We start from the raw sequence: 17,028 nt of genomic DNA, 5'->3' as shown, positions 1-17,028 counted from the left end.
ATTCTATTAAGACCTTCATAGCAAATTGCATATAAGCTTATGCGTTTCAAGTGAAAAGGCTATTTATCCTGCATTCTATAAGCTGGAAGTGTTTCAATAAATTTGTTCTGCTGTCAGGATTAAGCTCGATTCTTAATATTTATGACATATAATGCATATTACTTACATTTTATATTATATACTCATACATTAATAATTAAACCTTGAATATTAAGGTAATTTTGTTTTTTAATGACTTTTCTAAAGTCCGAGTTGAAATTTTATAAAGCTATTTGCTCTCTGAAACCGGTTCTTGAGAATAGCCGAATAACGAATACGGATTTTCTGTCATTTTCACGGTAAAGTAATTTGTGAAGGATCCTTTTTAATCATTAAATAATTTGTTAAGGATATTTTTTACTGTAAAAACATCCGCGGGGTGTTCTATTTCTATGATAAAATAGTTTGTGAAGGTTCTTTTTTACGGTAAAAATGTCCGCGAAGTGCTTTATTTCGATGATAAAATAATTTATACGAGGGTTGCTATCTATATTTCTGGCCTAATAATGAAGAAACAAATATGTAGGATCGAAATTGGTTTTATTGTTTTTCAAAATATTCTCCATGATGATCAATACACTTTTGCATGCGTTTGAACCAATTTTCAAAGCACTTTTTCCAGTCCGATTGAGGTAACTCCAAAACATGCGTTTTGAATGCATCAACCGCTTCTTCGGGGGTCGAAAATCGTTGTCCACGTAAATTATTTTTGATGTGTTGGAATAAGAAGAAGTCATTGGGTGACAAATCAGGGCTGTACGGCGGATGACCCATCAGTTCTTTGTTTGAGTCGATGTGTGAGAGCTCGCATTGTCATGATGAAGAATGATTAGCCTGTTCTTCTGCTTTTTTCGAATTTCTCCGATGACTTCTGGCAAACAAATGGTCGTGTACCATTCAGAATTGACCGTCCTGCGTTGCTCTAAAGCCACTGTTGCCATATGACCGTTAATGCCGAAGAAACAGGCAATCATTTGCTTCGATGTGCTTCTTCCTCGAACAACTTTTGTTGGTTTTGCCTCGTCTTGGAAGACCCATACAGTTGATTGCTGTTTTGTTTCCGGCTCATATGCATAGATCCATGATTCGTCACCTGTGTAGATGTTAAACACAGCCTTTGATGTACCTTGAACGTATTTTTCCAACATTTCCTCGCACCAATCGACACGAGCCTTTTTTTGAGCGTTTGTCAGATTATGCGGGATCCAACGCGAACAAATTTTTTTTACGCTCAAATGTTCATGCAATATTTTATTGAGGCTAGTCATTCTAATGTCCAAAGACGCCTCTATCTCACGGTATGTCACATGACGATCTTGCTTTATCAGTTCACGCACAGCATCGATCTTTTCTGGCACAACAACGGATTTTGGACGACCTGCACGGGATTCGTCCTGGATCGAACATCGACCACGATTAAATTCGTTATACCAATTTTTTACAGTGCTGTATGATGGCGCTTTATCGCTGAATAAAGAATTAAGTTCATCGAAGCACTCTTGTCTTGACAATCCCCGTCGAAAGTTATGAAAAATAATGGCACGAAAATTTTCATGATTCAATTCCATTTTTTGAAAGAGAAGAACTTTTCAATTTACTGTCAACAACACAAATGAAGCTATAATGGTAAATCGTCTGCTGAATTTATGTTTAAAAATATCAAACTTTCGATTAAAATCGTCTGCGGTCGCCTAGCAACACTTACTGTTGCCAAGGCCAGAAATATAAATAGCAACCCTCATAAAAGGACATTTTAAATAAAATAATATGGAAGGGTCTGTTTAATTTGGGAACGGATTTTTATCATAAAAATGATTTATAAAAGATCCTTTTTTTTTTAGAAAAAAATTAAATGTTGAACAAAACTTGATAACAGGTTGCATGTTTGTCGTGCAACTAGGTCACACATCGAATATTTGTAACTGAAAAAAACAAACTTTTGGTACAATTTTCGTGAAACTATGCAGTTACAAATAAACTTTTCATTCATAATATGATAGTTTCAAAAGTATAAATATTTAAAATTCTGTCATTCATTTGTGCTAGCCCTGTACTTTTTGTAGCCATGTACTCCTTTTGCGCTAGCTCTGTACTGCCTAGAAATCCATTTTTTGATTGACATCTAAATCATAACTAGCTTGAATCTATATAAAAACTGAGAATGAAGTTCGATACATTCAAACAATTGGTATGATGTTTGTTGTTTATCACACATTTTCTCTTTCTGTACCTCTTTGATTTTGCTTATTTTTCAATCAATTTTACTTTCGTTTCTAAGATATTGTTTGCATTCAAAAAACTTTAGTTTCATTCTTCTCTGAAAACTTTAAGCCAATCTTCTCGCCTTAATACCCTCCAATTTTATGGTTCAAAACCTTCCAGATTTTTCGTGATGTAAACAAACAGAAATGATCGTTAGATAAATTACCAGTGAGTTTTTTTTTCAAGAAATTTCTTACGTTTGTCTGAAAACATTGGTAGAATTTGTTGATTAAATTAAATTATGATATAATATTAGATTATGATTTAAATGTGATGATAGATACGAATGCTACATTTTTGGATGAAAAAGAACAGATATTTGATATAACTTTTAAAAGTGGTTTTTAGTGCTAGAAAAATTTCTGAAACTGCAGCCTCTGTCTAGTTGAATTCTTCAGTGTTAATTATGAAGATATAAATAAAAGAAGATAAAGCCTAATGCTTTTAAATCATTTTTAGTAGATATCCAAATGTTTTGGATTACGCGAAGACAGACTCGCTACAATCTGATTAATAATTTCTGAAGTTGGGCTTTTTTCTCAACAAGAGCCGATGTTACAAGCAATATTTATTAGAATATACAGGGAACCCTAAACTAGACCGACGGTTTTCCAAAATTTATAATCGAAAATCGGTTAAGGTAAAAAAATAATAATTCTAGCGGCAATTCAAGAGTCAATATATAGTTTTTATGTTCCAGGGTTTTTGATTTCAGGTCAAAACTTTTCCGACGGATGACACAACAGATAGCAAAACCTGCAAATCAAAAAGGGGAAGAAAAAAACTGAAAACAACTTCAAAGTCTTTCGAAATCTTTTATGAATGAACGTTAAAATTACAATATTTTCGAAGTGACAGAAATAAGCCGCTATCAATTGTCGAAATCAAAGGGTAGAGACTTACAGTTCCATCTCTCGAAAACTTTTTGAACTAAAATTAAAAACTCCGAGAGTATAAATTTTGTTCTGTCACATGAATTTGCTGCAACGATTGTTTCTTTTAGCCTTAAGCTGACTGTAATAAATTTCTTTTTATTTAACTGTAGTTAGTAATAAAACTAGGATAAATTTTTACACATCGAGTTTTTTTTAATAAATTACACTGTGAACGTGTCTTTTTATATTATATGTCAAATAATGAGAGTGCTTAATATTTTAATTTAATTTTAATATTTTAATTTACTTAATTTTAATATTTTAGTTCTTAATATTTTAATTTACAATTTCACTTTATTAGAATGGTTAAAAAATCAACTATAAAGATTGACACGTTTAGAATATTGTATTAGGAAAAATACACAAACGATAATTATAAAAAAAATTTAATTTCACAAATGCTCTTTTCATTAAAAAAAATTAAAATATTTCTTACAATAAAGGAAGTAATGGTGCATAATAAAATAGATATATAACATTGAACGAGTAACTGGACGAAACAATTGAAATATTATGAAACATAAAACATGTTTTTTTTCCTCGATTTTCAGTTATAACGCAGGAAGAAATGTTAACAACTAGCAGCTTTGCTAAAAACTTGTGTAATACGAACCAAATCTCAGGGAATAATGAATGAAATTACCTATTATATATGCAAGGAATAGTATAAATATAAAAAAAGTAATGCAAATATAAAATATTGCTTTCAAATATAACAAAAAAAAAGTTAACATACTTTGCTCCATATTTCACTGCAGTAAAAAGCTGAAATGAAAAAAAAAAATATTAATATTTTACGGAAATACAATAAAGAGAAATATTAAGGGTTTGGAGTAGTATTGAGTTAAAGGTGAAATTTTTATATTAAACTGTTTATTGATTCCAAATCCGTGCTTAACAAGTTTTTGGAATCTCCGCTAGGAAACAGTACTATACTCAACAGAAACTTATTGCTTACATGGAAATCGTGGTGTCCCTCTCCCCTCCCCCCAAAAAAATTAATACTGTATTGAACAATTCGAAAATGTGGCCTATCAAATTGGCCTCAGCTCTTCTACGTAATGCACGTAATGGCCTCAGCAAGTCTATATAATGCGGATATGTCATCTGTGTCAAATCAACACCATTTTCGGCAAAATTTTATCATACCCTGTTGGATTTAGATCAAATTTGGCACAGTGGCAATGTTTGTAAATAAACATACCAAATTTTACTCGAAAATATTGATTCATTTTAGAAATAAGGCCTTTCAAAAATTTAAAAAAAAATGACCAAAAAACCTTCACAGACCAATGATTAAAATGACTCTCCTAGTTTAACTAGAGAGTTGTGCAAGGTACCAATTTAAAGCTTTTTTCAAGACCTTTACAATGATACACAACACATTCACTAATAAAAAAAGATTCTCATTTAATTAAAATTAATTTTTTTAAAAATGGATAAAAATTTAATTTTTTTAAAAATGGAATTAAAATTTAAGTTTCAAAACTTGATGGGTTCCTGGTGAAATAATTATTTGAATTGTGATTTGCTTGTTAAAAAAAATATGCGACTACACAATAGAAATTAGATAATATATGAAAATAAAAAAATCAGTTTCTCAAATATAGTTTTAGTAATTTTTATATGACTAGTGTCAGCAAGAAGGGGGTTAAGCCCCCTGCTTGCTGACACTCACCAACCCCAATAATTGCTGTTTCTTGGCATAAAACAGTTGAAACCATTCAACTAAAAATATATGTACTAAAAAGCATTGAAATAAGTAGACCATTACCAGAAATAAAAGATTGCATGAGAAAATGGAGAGAAATTGAAGTGTCTAAACTATTAAGTTTGTGCAACTTGACGGAGGTTTACAGAGTTTACAAAAAAAAACTTCCTAATTTGAAAGTCAGTTTTTCGAAATTTGTTGAACTCAGACCAAAGTATTCCATATTGGCCAGTCAAAGTGGAACTCATACAGTTTGTATATGGACTATCCACCTGATTGTGAAATGCTATTACTAATTGGAATAAGTATTTGATGAAAACATGATTGAGAAGGTAACTTTTCGACAATGGAAGAAAAAAAAATGTGTTGATGCTGTGGGGATACGAGTAATCTGCAATGTCAACCTTCATCTATGAAAAGTTACCCCGTCATAGAATCTAGTTAACATGCCTTATATACTAGTGAATTGTAATTGTAATTTTGTAGTGGTAGATACGTTACAGTACTCCCCCACCAGAATTATATCTGTGGCAGAATTCGATACATGGATACCAGTAGTTGCTGTATTTGTGACAGACTGGGAGAGCTGGATTAAGGTCACCGGGTTTGAAACATTAGTCATGAGAGCTGTATTAAGATCATGGTCGTAGTCGCTCCTGTGTTGCCTTTAGCAGTCGAGTGTATGCAGGCTAACGTTGTGTGTGATTGATACGAGACTGAGTAGCAATAGTGCGAGAAGGTGGATACGCTACAGATGTTATTTAGAAACTCTATTAAAAAACCCGGAAAGGAATTGTTTCCCGAAGAAATTAATTAATGCTTAAAAATTAAGTTTGATGGAAGGATTAAAAAGATTTTTCACTTTTTCGACGATTCAGCTGCTGAATATAAAAATATGAAAAACTACACTAATTTGTGTTTCCATCAAGAAGATTTTCATATTAGAGCTGAGTGGCACTTCGCTTATAAGGCTACGGAGTTGTACATTAGTAGTCGTTAACCCAAAATGGAGTCGCCTGTTCAATGACGGTTGTAAAAAAAGTATAGGGGAGAGTGGGGTCAATTGTAACAGGGTACGATTGTAACAGAGCAAAAATTTCGAGTGTCGGGTTCTAGATTTGGTTCCTCGGTGGCGCACAAGGTGTATTTAATAAATCTACATGTACACCCCTGTTGGCAACCATTTTTATGTACTTTTGAAAGAGTTACATCACAAAAGATATTTTCACGGCACGCAAGTACTTTTTTTGGTATTAGAATGTTATATTGTAACAAAGTAATTTCGTTTAAACAAATAAAAATTAGTAACCGAATATGTAAGTGGACACCTTAATTAACATTTCAATAAAAAAAAAGATTAGTTTTGCTAATTAACTAGCATTGTTTTTAACAAATGAAGCTAAAATGGCGTCTTGGGGACAATTGTAACAATAAGTAACGGGACGATTGTAACAGCTGAAAATAAATAATCTTATGTTAACAAACCATTACTTAACTCTTTAAGAACCACCAATAGTTTCCTATATCATTTATATTATGTTGCATGTGCATTATTTTATTTGTCACCTTTCACAGCATAAATTAAAATTTTTAACCCCTTAAAGTTAAAAGTTTAACCCTTTAGGTCTCTGCTCATTATTATTTTTACTCCTAAAATATCACTACTATTTTGATCAATAAAAAAATATATCACAACTATGATAACATATATAATTAACTATGTTTTAGTTGAATTTATGAACTGTTACAATTGTCCCCACTTACGGGGTCAATTGTAACAGTTGAACGACTGTCAAAAATTGTTAATAACTAATATAATAATATTTAAAATTAGGTATTTATTTTTTTTTCTAGTAGAGGATAGTCTACTTTACTCGTCTGTCAATTAGTACTAATAATATATTGAATTTTTTGTTAGTTAAAAATAGTTAAGTAAAAAATGTTACAATTGACCCCACTCTCCCCTACCTATCAGAGCAGTGATGGCTCAGGGGAGGGAGAGTTCGCCTTCTAATGAGGTGAGCCGGGTTCGAATCCCGGCGATGGCTGGTCGATACGAATTCCGCATCCGGCTTGCACCGACCACAATGCTGACGTGAAGTATCCTCAGTGGTAGACGGATCATGGGTTAGAGTCCCTTTGCCGTCAGACAATCCGTGGGAGGTTTTCCTCTACGTGTAACGTAAATGGGGGTTAGTTCCATAAAAAAAAATTAAAAAGAACTCCACGACTAAAAGACACATTTCTCCCAATACTTGATCCAAGAGTTCCCTTGTCTTCTTGATTGGGCTCAAAATTAAAAGGCTACGGAGTTGAACATTAGTAGTCGCAAACCCGAAAATTGGGTCGGCTGTTCAACGACGGTTATAAAATAAAAAGTAAACCTATTACTGGTTATTTTAAAATGAAGAAGAAGTGAAAGTACTTTTCCGACATCCAGCAGAACGTTCACCCTTTTTTTTGCTCACATAAGAAGGCCAGATGTAGTTTGGGTTTCTGCCAGTGAAATTGTTTGTTTAGTTAACCTCATAACTCCAACAGGAGATTGCCAGAAATTGAAATTTTACGTATCAATGAAACATACAAGAATATAAAGCAATAGGTACTCACAGTTTCATTATTATTTGCTTTATATTGATACAAAACAAATGTCAATTTTTAAATATTAAAAAAGCGTATTAATTTCTTAATTATGTTTTTTTTTTCTTCATAACTTGAACCATTTTGTAATGTAGTTACCCACATTCAAACATACCCAATCACTTTAGTATTATAATAAGTATTATTCAAATAATTTTTTTATATTTTCTTATTTTGCGCATTTTAAAAAATTAAAATTTTTATATTTCAATTTAAAAAAAATTTTAAACTATCATTTCAGAATTCAAAGTGTGTAAAATAAGTTTGTATTTGCAATTTAGAATGATTAAATGAAAAACACAAAAAAAGGGGGGGGGGGAAGAAATATATAAAGATTTCAGGAAAATATATATTATGTAATTGTTAGCTTGATATTATATGAAAAGTACTACAATTAAATTTGCACAGCTTATTTAGTACTTTTTATTTTCCTTTATTATCTAATTTCTATTGTGCAATTGCACATTTTTTTAACAAGCAAATCTCAGTTCAATAAATTATTTTTCCATGAACCCATTTATTTTACCATGAACCCATCAAGTTCCCACCTTTAAACTTTCACAATCACTTTATTATGCAAAGTATTATTCAAATTTTTTTGAAAATGTTTGAAGCAGAGCATTTAAAAAAACTTAAGTTTTAATTAAAATTTAATTTAGGAAACATTTTTATAAGTAAATGTGTTTCATATCATTGTAAAGGTATTGAAAATAACTTTAAATCGGTAACTAGCAAAACTCTCTAGGTAAATTAGAAACTTTTTTAGATCATTTTAAAAAGTGCTTTGTAAAGATTTTTAAAATTTTTGTAGGGCCATATTTTCAAAATGAGTAGATATTTTCAAATAAAAATTGGTATGCTTCTTTACCTACACAAATACTACCTCTATGTCGAATTTTATTTAAATCTAGAAGGGTGATGTAAAATGAGTGGGTTGACATGGAATGAATTACCCTTATACACTACTGGCCATTAAAATTGCTACACCAGGAAGGAATGCAAATAACAGAATGGTATTTATGGGCCACATACATTATAGTTGGAAGAACAAGTGATTAAATTTTCAGGATACTTGGATGTATAGATCCTGAGGAATCAGTACTCAAAGCAGAGGCTGCAGCAATAACAGCAGTTATTCTCCTGGGCATCGAGTCGAACAGAGAATGGATAGCATGGACGGGTACAGCATTCCATGCAGCTTCAACATTATGGCACAATTCATAGACCGTAGTGACTGATGAGTGGTGGCGTGCCAGTCGTTTGGAAACCACTGACCAGACGTTTTCAATTAGTGAGGGATCAGGATAACGTGCTGGCTGGGGCAACAGGCGAACATGTTCTATGTCAAAGAAGGTCAGAGCAGTACAGGCAACACGTGGTCGTGCATTGTCCTGCTGAAACGTAGCGTTATGGAGACCTCGAAGATAAGGCAGAGCAACTGGCCCTAACACATCAGAAATGTAGCGGCTGCTGTTCTAAGTGCCGGCAATGCGAACAAGAGGTGATTGAGACCTGTATCCAATAGCACCCCATATCATTACTCCAGGTGATGGGCCAGTATGACGATGTCGAATGCAAGCTACCAATGGGCGTCCTCCGCGATGTTTCCAAACACGGATGCGGCCATTATGATACTGTATACAGAACCTGGATTCGTCAGAAAAAAAATACGTCCTCATGCGGATAACATGTCTGTCTTCTCGGCTGTTAGTGATGGGGGGGGGCACTGAGATCCTGTACGGCGTTCCATATGACCGTCATGAACCCATCGATTCCATATTCTGCTAACAGTCATGGGATCTCGACCAACGCGGGCAGCAATACGTCGGTATTATAAACCGCAATCCCGGTAGGCCACAATTCGACCTCGATCAAACTCAGACACGTACTGGTAGGCTATTCTCCTTTTTACAGCGGCATAACAAAAACTTTTTACCCAAGAACAATGCTCAAATTCAATTTCTGTAAGAGAAACTTAGTGTCAAATTTCTTATTTTATACACATTGTAGGTGTCGTTACCGCCGCTTGCTTTGCATGAATGTGCTGATAAGCTAATCATTTGCATACCCAACATGCTTCATCCATCCTGCGAATTTCACGTTCGTGGTGTGTCGCTTTTCTGGTGTAGCAATTTTAATGGCCAATAGTGTACACAATTCAGGATGCCCTGTATGCATTTTTAAAAATCAAAGCTATGCGCGTTAAGAGAATTAAATCAAAATTTTAAAGAGAGAAAAAAAATTTCTAAAAATCTGGCGAATTACTGTAGATGAATGAGATATTAAAAACATTCAAAACACTCAATCTAAACTTTGAGAGCACATGCTTAAACAATATTACACTTTTTCTTGTATTTTCCTTAAGGAAGGAAATTATTTAAAATATAAATCAAAGATTTAAATTAAGTAAATTACATAATGAATAATAAAGAGAAGTTGAGAACTATTTTATTTTAATTATACTAGTATTAAACTAGTTTCAATTCTTTTCTAAAAATTATTATCCTCTTCTTTTTATGTATCCTTATCCCAGTGGCAGAATTGTTTTTGAGCTATGCGACTAAACTCTCTAGCACTAATATATTTCTGCAAGATGCTTTTAATACTAACAAACATATGTTACTAATTTAAAATAACAAATACGCTGTGTTTACAAAAAAAAACTATAATTTTCTTATGTAATAATTTCCTAATTTTATATTATGGGTGATATTCTCGTATTTTGTTGGGGGGGGGGGAAACGCACATATTAATTACTTCTTCGCATTTTGTAAATAATCATCACTGTTTAGTTTTAAAAAATTTATTATTCATTGCTATTTAATTTTCAATCTGAATATAGTATTTTTTATTTCTTAATTGTAACTTTAAACGCTAGCAGCATCAATTCATCATATATCATTTTATTTTGTTTAATTCAAATTCAGAGATGTCAGCACAATTTTTGTTTGAGTCTGCGCAGTAGTAAGTTTCATTTTCGAACCTTTACCTTTACTTTGTTTTTCGCCACGGAGCAAATAATATATACGAATTCGATGTGTTGTAGATGGTTATAATTTTCTTTTCGGGACCAGCTCCCAAAGATATTACGATGATACATTCAAAATTGTTATTTATCGATAGCTATTAGCTATATTAATTTACGAGGTGAGTCGTTTTTATGTTTTGTTGTCATTAGTTGTGCTGAACTGTCTGAAATCGTTTTCATGTTTAATTAACTAAATAATTTGCTGCTATCTTATTTTCAACTTGTTTACTGTTAAAAATTTCAATTCAAGTTTATATTTTGTGAAATCAATTATTATCCAGTATTGTTAATTGTTCAATATATTATTTGCAGAATAAATGTTCTTAAGATTCTTAATTTGTCAGGGTTTAAATTTTACAATATATTTTTTTCTTTCTCTTTTTTTATTTTGGTAATTAATTTTACCTGGTCCGTCGTTTTACAATTTACAACTATACATTTTTTGGTCCGTCGAGCCGGAGACGGCCACTGAGCTATTGTTTTGTCGTGAGAATTTGCATTTTCGTGCTTTTGATTTCGTACCGGAAACGACGCTGAGTCTTTTGTTTGTTTTGATTAGCATTTCGTATTTTCGATTTCGATATGGATATGTTAAAAAAGAAGTGTGTTAAAGGGGAAAATTACTAGAATTTCAAACATTCTTCATTTGATGTTGTTTTTATTGATGTCGCAGAATTAGAAGTATTTAAAGAACAAATTAACGAAATTTGGTCTGAATTAAACAGCATACATAACGATATTATGTTACAATGTAAAGAAGATGAATTTGAAACGAATTCAAATGAATTTGATGAAATCGCATCTAAAATTGATTTATTAAAAATCAAAATTGCTCGTGAATTTTCAAAGAGTAAAACGGAAGTATGTAGTAATAATGCCGCTAATGTTAGTAATAATAAATCGAAACTTTCAGAAACTTGTTTAAGGCTCCCAAAATTTGAATTACCAACGTTTTTTGGTGAAAGCGAGAAATGGTTGTCATTTAAAGAATTATTTTTGACGTCTATCGATAAAAATTCTGATTTAACGGAACTTCAGAAATTTCAGTATTTATACGCTAGCGTAAAGGGATCCGCTCTTAAATTAATTTCAGGTTTTTCACTTACCGAAGAAAATTATAAGCATGCTTGGGAAACTTTAAATTTAAGATTTGATAATAAAAGAGAATTAGCGTTTGCTCAAATTTCCAAATTATTTCGATTAAAGTCTATGAAACCGAATTCAGCTAAGTCTATTTTTGAAATTTTAGACACTTGTAACGAAGTTACGCGAATTTTATTAACTTTAGGTTTAGAAGTAAACTCGTTTGTCGATTTAATTTTAATTCATTTTATTTTGGGTAAATTAGACGAAACACTTAGGCAAAGATGGGAACTAAGTTTGACAAATCAAGATTTTCCAAAATTTTCTGATTTGGCTAAATTTTTAGAGCAACAGGCGAAAGGTTTATCTTGTAAAGATGGAATGCAAACGGAAATAAAACAAAATTCGATTCCTAAGAAAGCATTCGTTAACAATATTGTTCTGAATAAAAAAGAAAATTCATGTTTTACATGCAGTGAAAGTCATCCAATTTTTAAATGTCCTATTTATGGTAAAATGACCATCGATGACAGGTGGAATCTCATAAAAAGCCACAAAATTTGTGCTAATTGTTTAAGGAAGGGTCATTTTCCGAATTCTTGTTCTTCGAACTCTACTTGTAAATCTTGTCAAAAAAGACATCACACTTCACTGCATCGATTTTACCCTATAAATTCTAATGTTTACAATTCAGTTAGGCAAAATTCAAATTCATTTGCTAATACTGCAGCCAGATCTGAAAATTTAGTTGAAGCTAGGGATAATATTCAGCTCAGCACAACTTGTCAACAAAACTTTAAAAGTGAGGAACATACTTTATTATCAACAGCTTTAATAAAGGTTAAAAATGCTGAGGGGCATTTCGTTAATTGCCGAGCGCTGATTGACAACGGCAGTCAGAAATCTCTAGTGAGCAAAAACTGTGTTAAAAGACTGCAATTATCAAAGACTGTTACAAATCATTCGATTTCAGGAATTAATAATACGCTAGTAAAATCTTCTTTATCTGAAGTATCTTTGGTCTTTTCTCCACATTTTAATGAGAACATTTTTTGCTGTAAAGCTTTAATTGTAGACTGCATAACAAGTGATTTACCGAACTTCACATTTTCTTCATGCAACTGGCCACACCTGCATGGTCTAATGCTTGCAGATCCAACATTTCATGCAACTGGTCCAATAGACATTCTGTTAGGAGCCGACTTATACGCTGACTTGCTAATTGGAGAACCAATTTTAGGGAAGAAAGGTACTCCATCTGCACTCAATTCTCATCTAGGCTGGCTATTATCAGGAAGAGTGTTCTCAAACTCCAATAAGGAAAACTCCTTTGTGAACTGTCATCTTACCTCATCTTTGGATTGTCAGTTGGCTAAATTCTGGGAGCTCGAATCTTTACCTCAAGCTGAACTGAAATCAAAGAATGATATAGATTGTGAAGCATTTTACGAAAAAACGGTTGCTAGAGATCCATCTGGACGGTATATTGTGAGAATACCTTTCAAACATTCTATGGAATTTGGTGACTCAGCTACTCAAGCAAGTAAAAGATTCAATTACATTGAAAGAAAACTAAGTAAGAATAATGAACTTGAACATCAGTACACAACTTTCATGTCGGAATATCTTCAACTAGGTCATATGGAAAGAGTTCCTTCCGACGAACTGATTAAGAAATCAACATTTTATCTACCTCATCATTTCGTTATTAAAGAAGACAGCAACACAACCAAACTAAGAGTGGTCTTCGATGCGTCAGCTAAGGATTCTTCAGGGAATTCTCTCAACAATGCATTGCATGCAGGTCCTCGTTTGCAGCCCGAATTATTTTCTCTATTACTAAAATTTAGAACTTTCAAAGTTGCATTTACTGCTGACATCGAGAAAATGTTTCGCCAAATTCGTATTCATGAAGAGGATGCTGATTACCAACGAATACTCTGGAGGTTCAAACCTGAAGAAGAAATCCAGATATACAGATTATTAACTGTCACCTATGGAACAGCCTGTGCTCCCTATCTTGCTGTAACAACACTTCAACAACTCGCTAAGGACGAAGAGAAAGCTTTTCCTGATGCTTCAAGAGTTCTTAAGGAAGAATTTTATGTTGATGATCTGTTATCAGGTACAGATTCCATCCCCAATGCCAAAAATCTAGTTTCAAACTTAAAATCACTTTTGCAACGAGGAGGTTTCAATCTCAGAAAATGGTCGTCTAACTGTTCAGAGGTTTTATCAGATCTTTCCAAAGACTCTCTCTCACAGCAGCACAATGTTACTATAGAAGAAAATCGATGTCAGAAGGTCTTAGGACTGTATTGGAATACACAACAAGATACTTTTCAGGTCAACATTTCATTTCCAGAGATAGTTACCTCAAAAAGAGAACTGCTTTCTGTCATAGCTAGGATTTTTGATCCCCTGGGCTTTCTTTCACCTGCCACAATCATCTTAAAAATTTTGATGCAAAGCCTATGGAAAAATAAATTAACTTGGGACGAACCTTTAACCGAAGAACTCTTATGTGTCTGGAAAACCTTCCAGGCTGAAAAACAAGCTCTAAAGGAAATAGCAATTCAAAGAAGACTGATCTCTATAAATAATATAATCATTGATGCCCAGTTACACGGATTTTGCGACGCCTCACTCAAAGCATATTCAGCTGTTTTTTATTTGAAAGTAGTGGACAACGAAAATAGAGCTTCAGTGAACATAGTGGCAGCAAAAACCAGGGTCGCCCCTTTGAAAACAGTACCACTACCTCGCCTCGAACTGTGTGCAGCTCATTTGCTAGCAAAATTGTATAGTAATCTTCAAATTTCGATAGATCAATTTTGGAAGCAAGTGTTCTTATGGTCGGATTCAGAAATCGTTCTGAGTTGGATTCGATCAGACTCTTTAAAGGATCAGTTCGTAAAAAATAGAGTTGCAGCCATATCATCACTTACTAATATTGGCGACTGGAACCATGTGGCTGGTATTACCAATCCTGCCGACTGCGCCACTCGAGGAATTTTTCCAAAGAAGCTTATGGACTTGGAACTTTGGTGGCAGGGCCCGGAGTGGCTATCTAATGCAAAATCAGCATTCACTGAAGAGGTTAAACCAAACTCTGTTCACACTTCCAACCCTGACACTTTAATACATGCCTCAGCAGTTGAAAGTAATTCGATGCAAGAGTTAACTCAAAAATATTCATCATTCAGCAAATTAATAAGAGTGATTGCTTGGTGTAAAAGATTCGTGTTCAACTCGAGAAATTCGGAAAATCTGATAAACGGTTGCCTTCAGGTTTGTGAACTGGATAATGCTCTTATCGCAATTATTAAAGAAATTCAAAGGGTGGAATTCAGTGCTGAAATTAAGTCAATCAAAAATAAAGGCTGTGTTCCAAGAAACTCTAAAATAATAACCCTTTCACCTTTTCTAGATTCTGACAAGGTCTTAAGAATTGGTGGGAGACTCAAAAATTCAAATCTGCCACTGTCGGCTAAACATCCTATTCTTTGGCCGAAAAGTCATCATTTTGTCACGCTTATTATAGAATATTATCATAAGCTTTCGTTACATTCTGGCATTTCTGTAGTTTTATCTTTAATTCGGCAAAAATTTTGGTTTCCAGCTGGGAGAAACACAGTAAGAAAGATCCTCAGAGGCTGTATAACTTGTTTAAAGGTAAATGCTGTTTCTTCAAGCCAGCTCATGGCCGATTTGCCACGTGATCGAGTTATTCCATCTAAACCTTTCCAACGTGTTGGGTTGGACTTTGCAGGTCCAATTTCAACCAAACCAAATTTACCAAGATCTAAAGTCACCTTAAAGTCGTACATTACACTTTTCATTTGTTTTGCTACGAAGGCTGTCCACTTGGAACTTGTCTCTGATTTGTCAACAGAAACCTTCCTAGCATCCTTTCGTCGATTTATTGCTAGACGAGGGTTGCCATCTGATGTATACAGTGATAATGCCACAAATTTTAAAGGAGCCAGTAACTATTTAAAGTCTCTGTACAAAATTGTTCGAGACAATTCAGTTCAAGATTTTTCCAGCAATCTTCAAATCTCTTGGCACTTTATTCCTCCTGCAACACCTCATTTTGGCGGACTCTGGGAGTCTAATATTAAATCAACCAAGAGACATCTGCTAAAAGTATGCGGCTCAGCTATACTAAATTTCGAAGAACTGGCTACGCTCTTGTGCCAAATTGAGGCTTGCCTCAATTCTCGACCGTTATGCCCCTTAACCTCAGAAATAAGTGATCTAGAGGCTCTTACCCCTGGACATTTTATTGTGGGTGCTCCACTTCTTTCATTGCCTGAGAGAGACCCATCACCATCCATGTGTCTCAAGTCTAGATGGTCTTTAATTCAAAAACTTCGTGCTCAATTTTGGAACAAATGGAGTAAAGATTATCTCCAAACTCTACAAACTAAATCTAAGTGGACTGGTACATTAACGAATGTTGCCGTTGGGGACTTAGTTCTCTTAAAAACTGACTCGATCTCCACACCTTTAAAATGGACTTCAGCCCGAATAGTAAGGACTTTTCCTGGCAGTGACGGACTGGTTCGGGTCGTAGAAGTCAAGACTTCCAATGGACAATTCACCAGACCCATTACAAAAATCTGCCCATTACCGAAGAACTGACTCCTCCACCGCCTTGGCCGGCAGGATGTTTAGTTTTAAAAAATTTATTATTCATTGCTATTTAATTTTCAATCTGAATATAGTATTTTTTATTTCTTAATTGTAACTTTAAACGCTAGCAGCATCAATTCATCATATATCATTTTATTTTGTTTAATTCAAATTCAGAGATGTCAGCACAATTTTTGTTTGAGTCTGCGCAGTAGTAAGTTTCATTTTCGAACCTTTACCTTTACTTTGTTTTTCGCCACGGAGCAAATAATATATACGAATTCGATGTGTTGTAGATGGTTATAATTTTCTTTTCGGGACCAGCTCCCAAAGATATTACGATGATACATTCAAAATTGTTATTTATCGATAGCTATTAGCTATATTAATTTACGAGGTGAGTCGTTTTTATGTTTTGTTGTCATTAGTTGTGCTGAACTGTCTGAAATCGTTTTCATGTTTAATTAACTAAATAATTTGCTGCTATCTTATTTTCAACTTGTTTACTGTTAAAAATTTCAATTCAAGTTTATATTTTGTGAAATCAATTATTATCCAGTATTGTTAATTGTTCAATATATTATTTGCAGAATAAATGTTCTTAAGATTCTTAATTTGTCAGGGTTTAAATTTTACAATATATTTTTTTCTTTCTCTTTTTTTATTTTGGTAATTAATTTTACCTGGTCCGT

General features: G+C 33.3%; 3 protein-coding genes across 4 annotated transcripts in view; 1 reads left to right on the top strand and 2 right to left on the bottom strand.

Moving 5' to 3' along the window:
- The window catches only part of LOC107441151 (lipopolysaccharide-induced tumor necrosis factor-alpha factor homolog), a 58,668-nt gene that overhangs the window by 7,244 nt on the left and 34,396 nt on the right, over positions 1-17,028 (bottom strand). For both annotated transcript variants that reach the window (XM_071180204.2, XM_071180203.2), the window contains exon 2: positions 3,973-4,001. In XM_071180204.2, the coding sequence (XP_071036305.1) occupies positions 3,973-3,982 (10 nt within the window). In that variant the 5' untranslated portion in view covers positions 3,983-4,001. The remainder of the gene's footprint in view (positions 1-3,972; positions 4,002-17,028) is intronic.
- Positions 1-17,028, bottom strand: part of LOC139424771 (lipopolysaccharide-induced tumor necrosis factor-alpha factor homolog) — an 80,822-nt gene that overhangs the window by 29,419 nt on the left and 34,375 nt on the right. The gene's annotated exons all lie outside the window — the stretch shown is intronic.
- Positions 12,842-16,345, top strand: LOC147816277 (uncharacterized). The gene is made up of 2 exons (XM_087165255.1): positions 12,842-14,044; positions 14,243-16,345. Exons 1-2 carry the CDS (start codon positions 12,842-12,844, stop codon positions 16,343-16,345), a joined length of 3,306 nt encoding a protein of 1,101 aa, XP_087021381.1.

Source organism: Parasteatoda tepidariorum, chromosome 1, assembly GCF_982258835.1.
Source record: "Parasteatoda tepidariorum strain Cologne lab strain chromosome 1, Ptep-v5.0, whole genome shotgun sequence".
NCBI classification, from domain to species: domain Eukaryota; kingdom Metazoa; phylum Arthropoda; class Arachnida; order Araneae; family Theridiidae; genus Parasteatoda; species Parasteatoda tepidariorum.
Note: the sequence above shows the minus strand (reverse complement) of the source record. Positions and strands in the feature narration are given on the sequence as shown.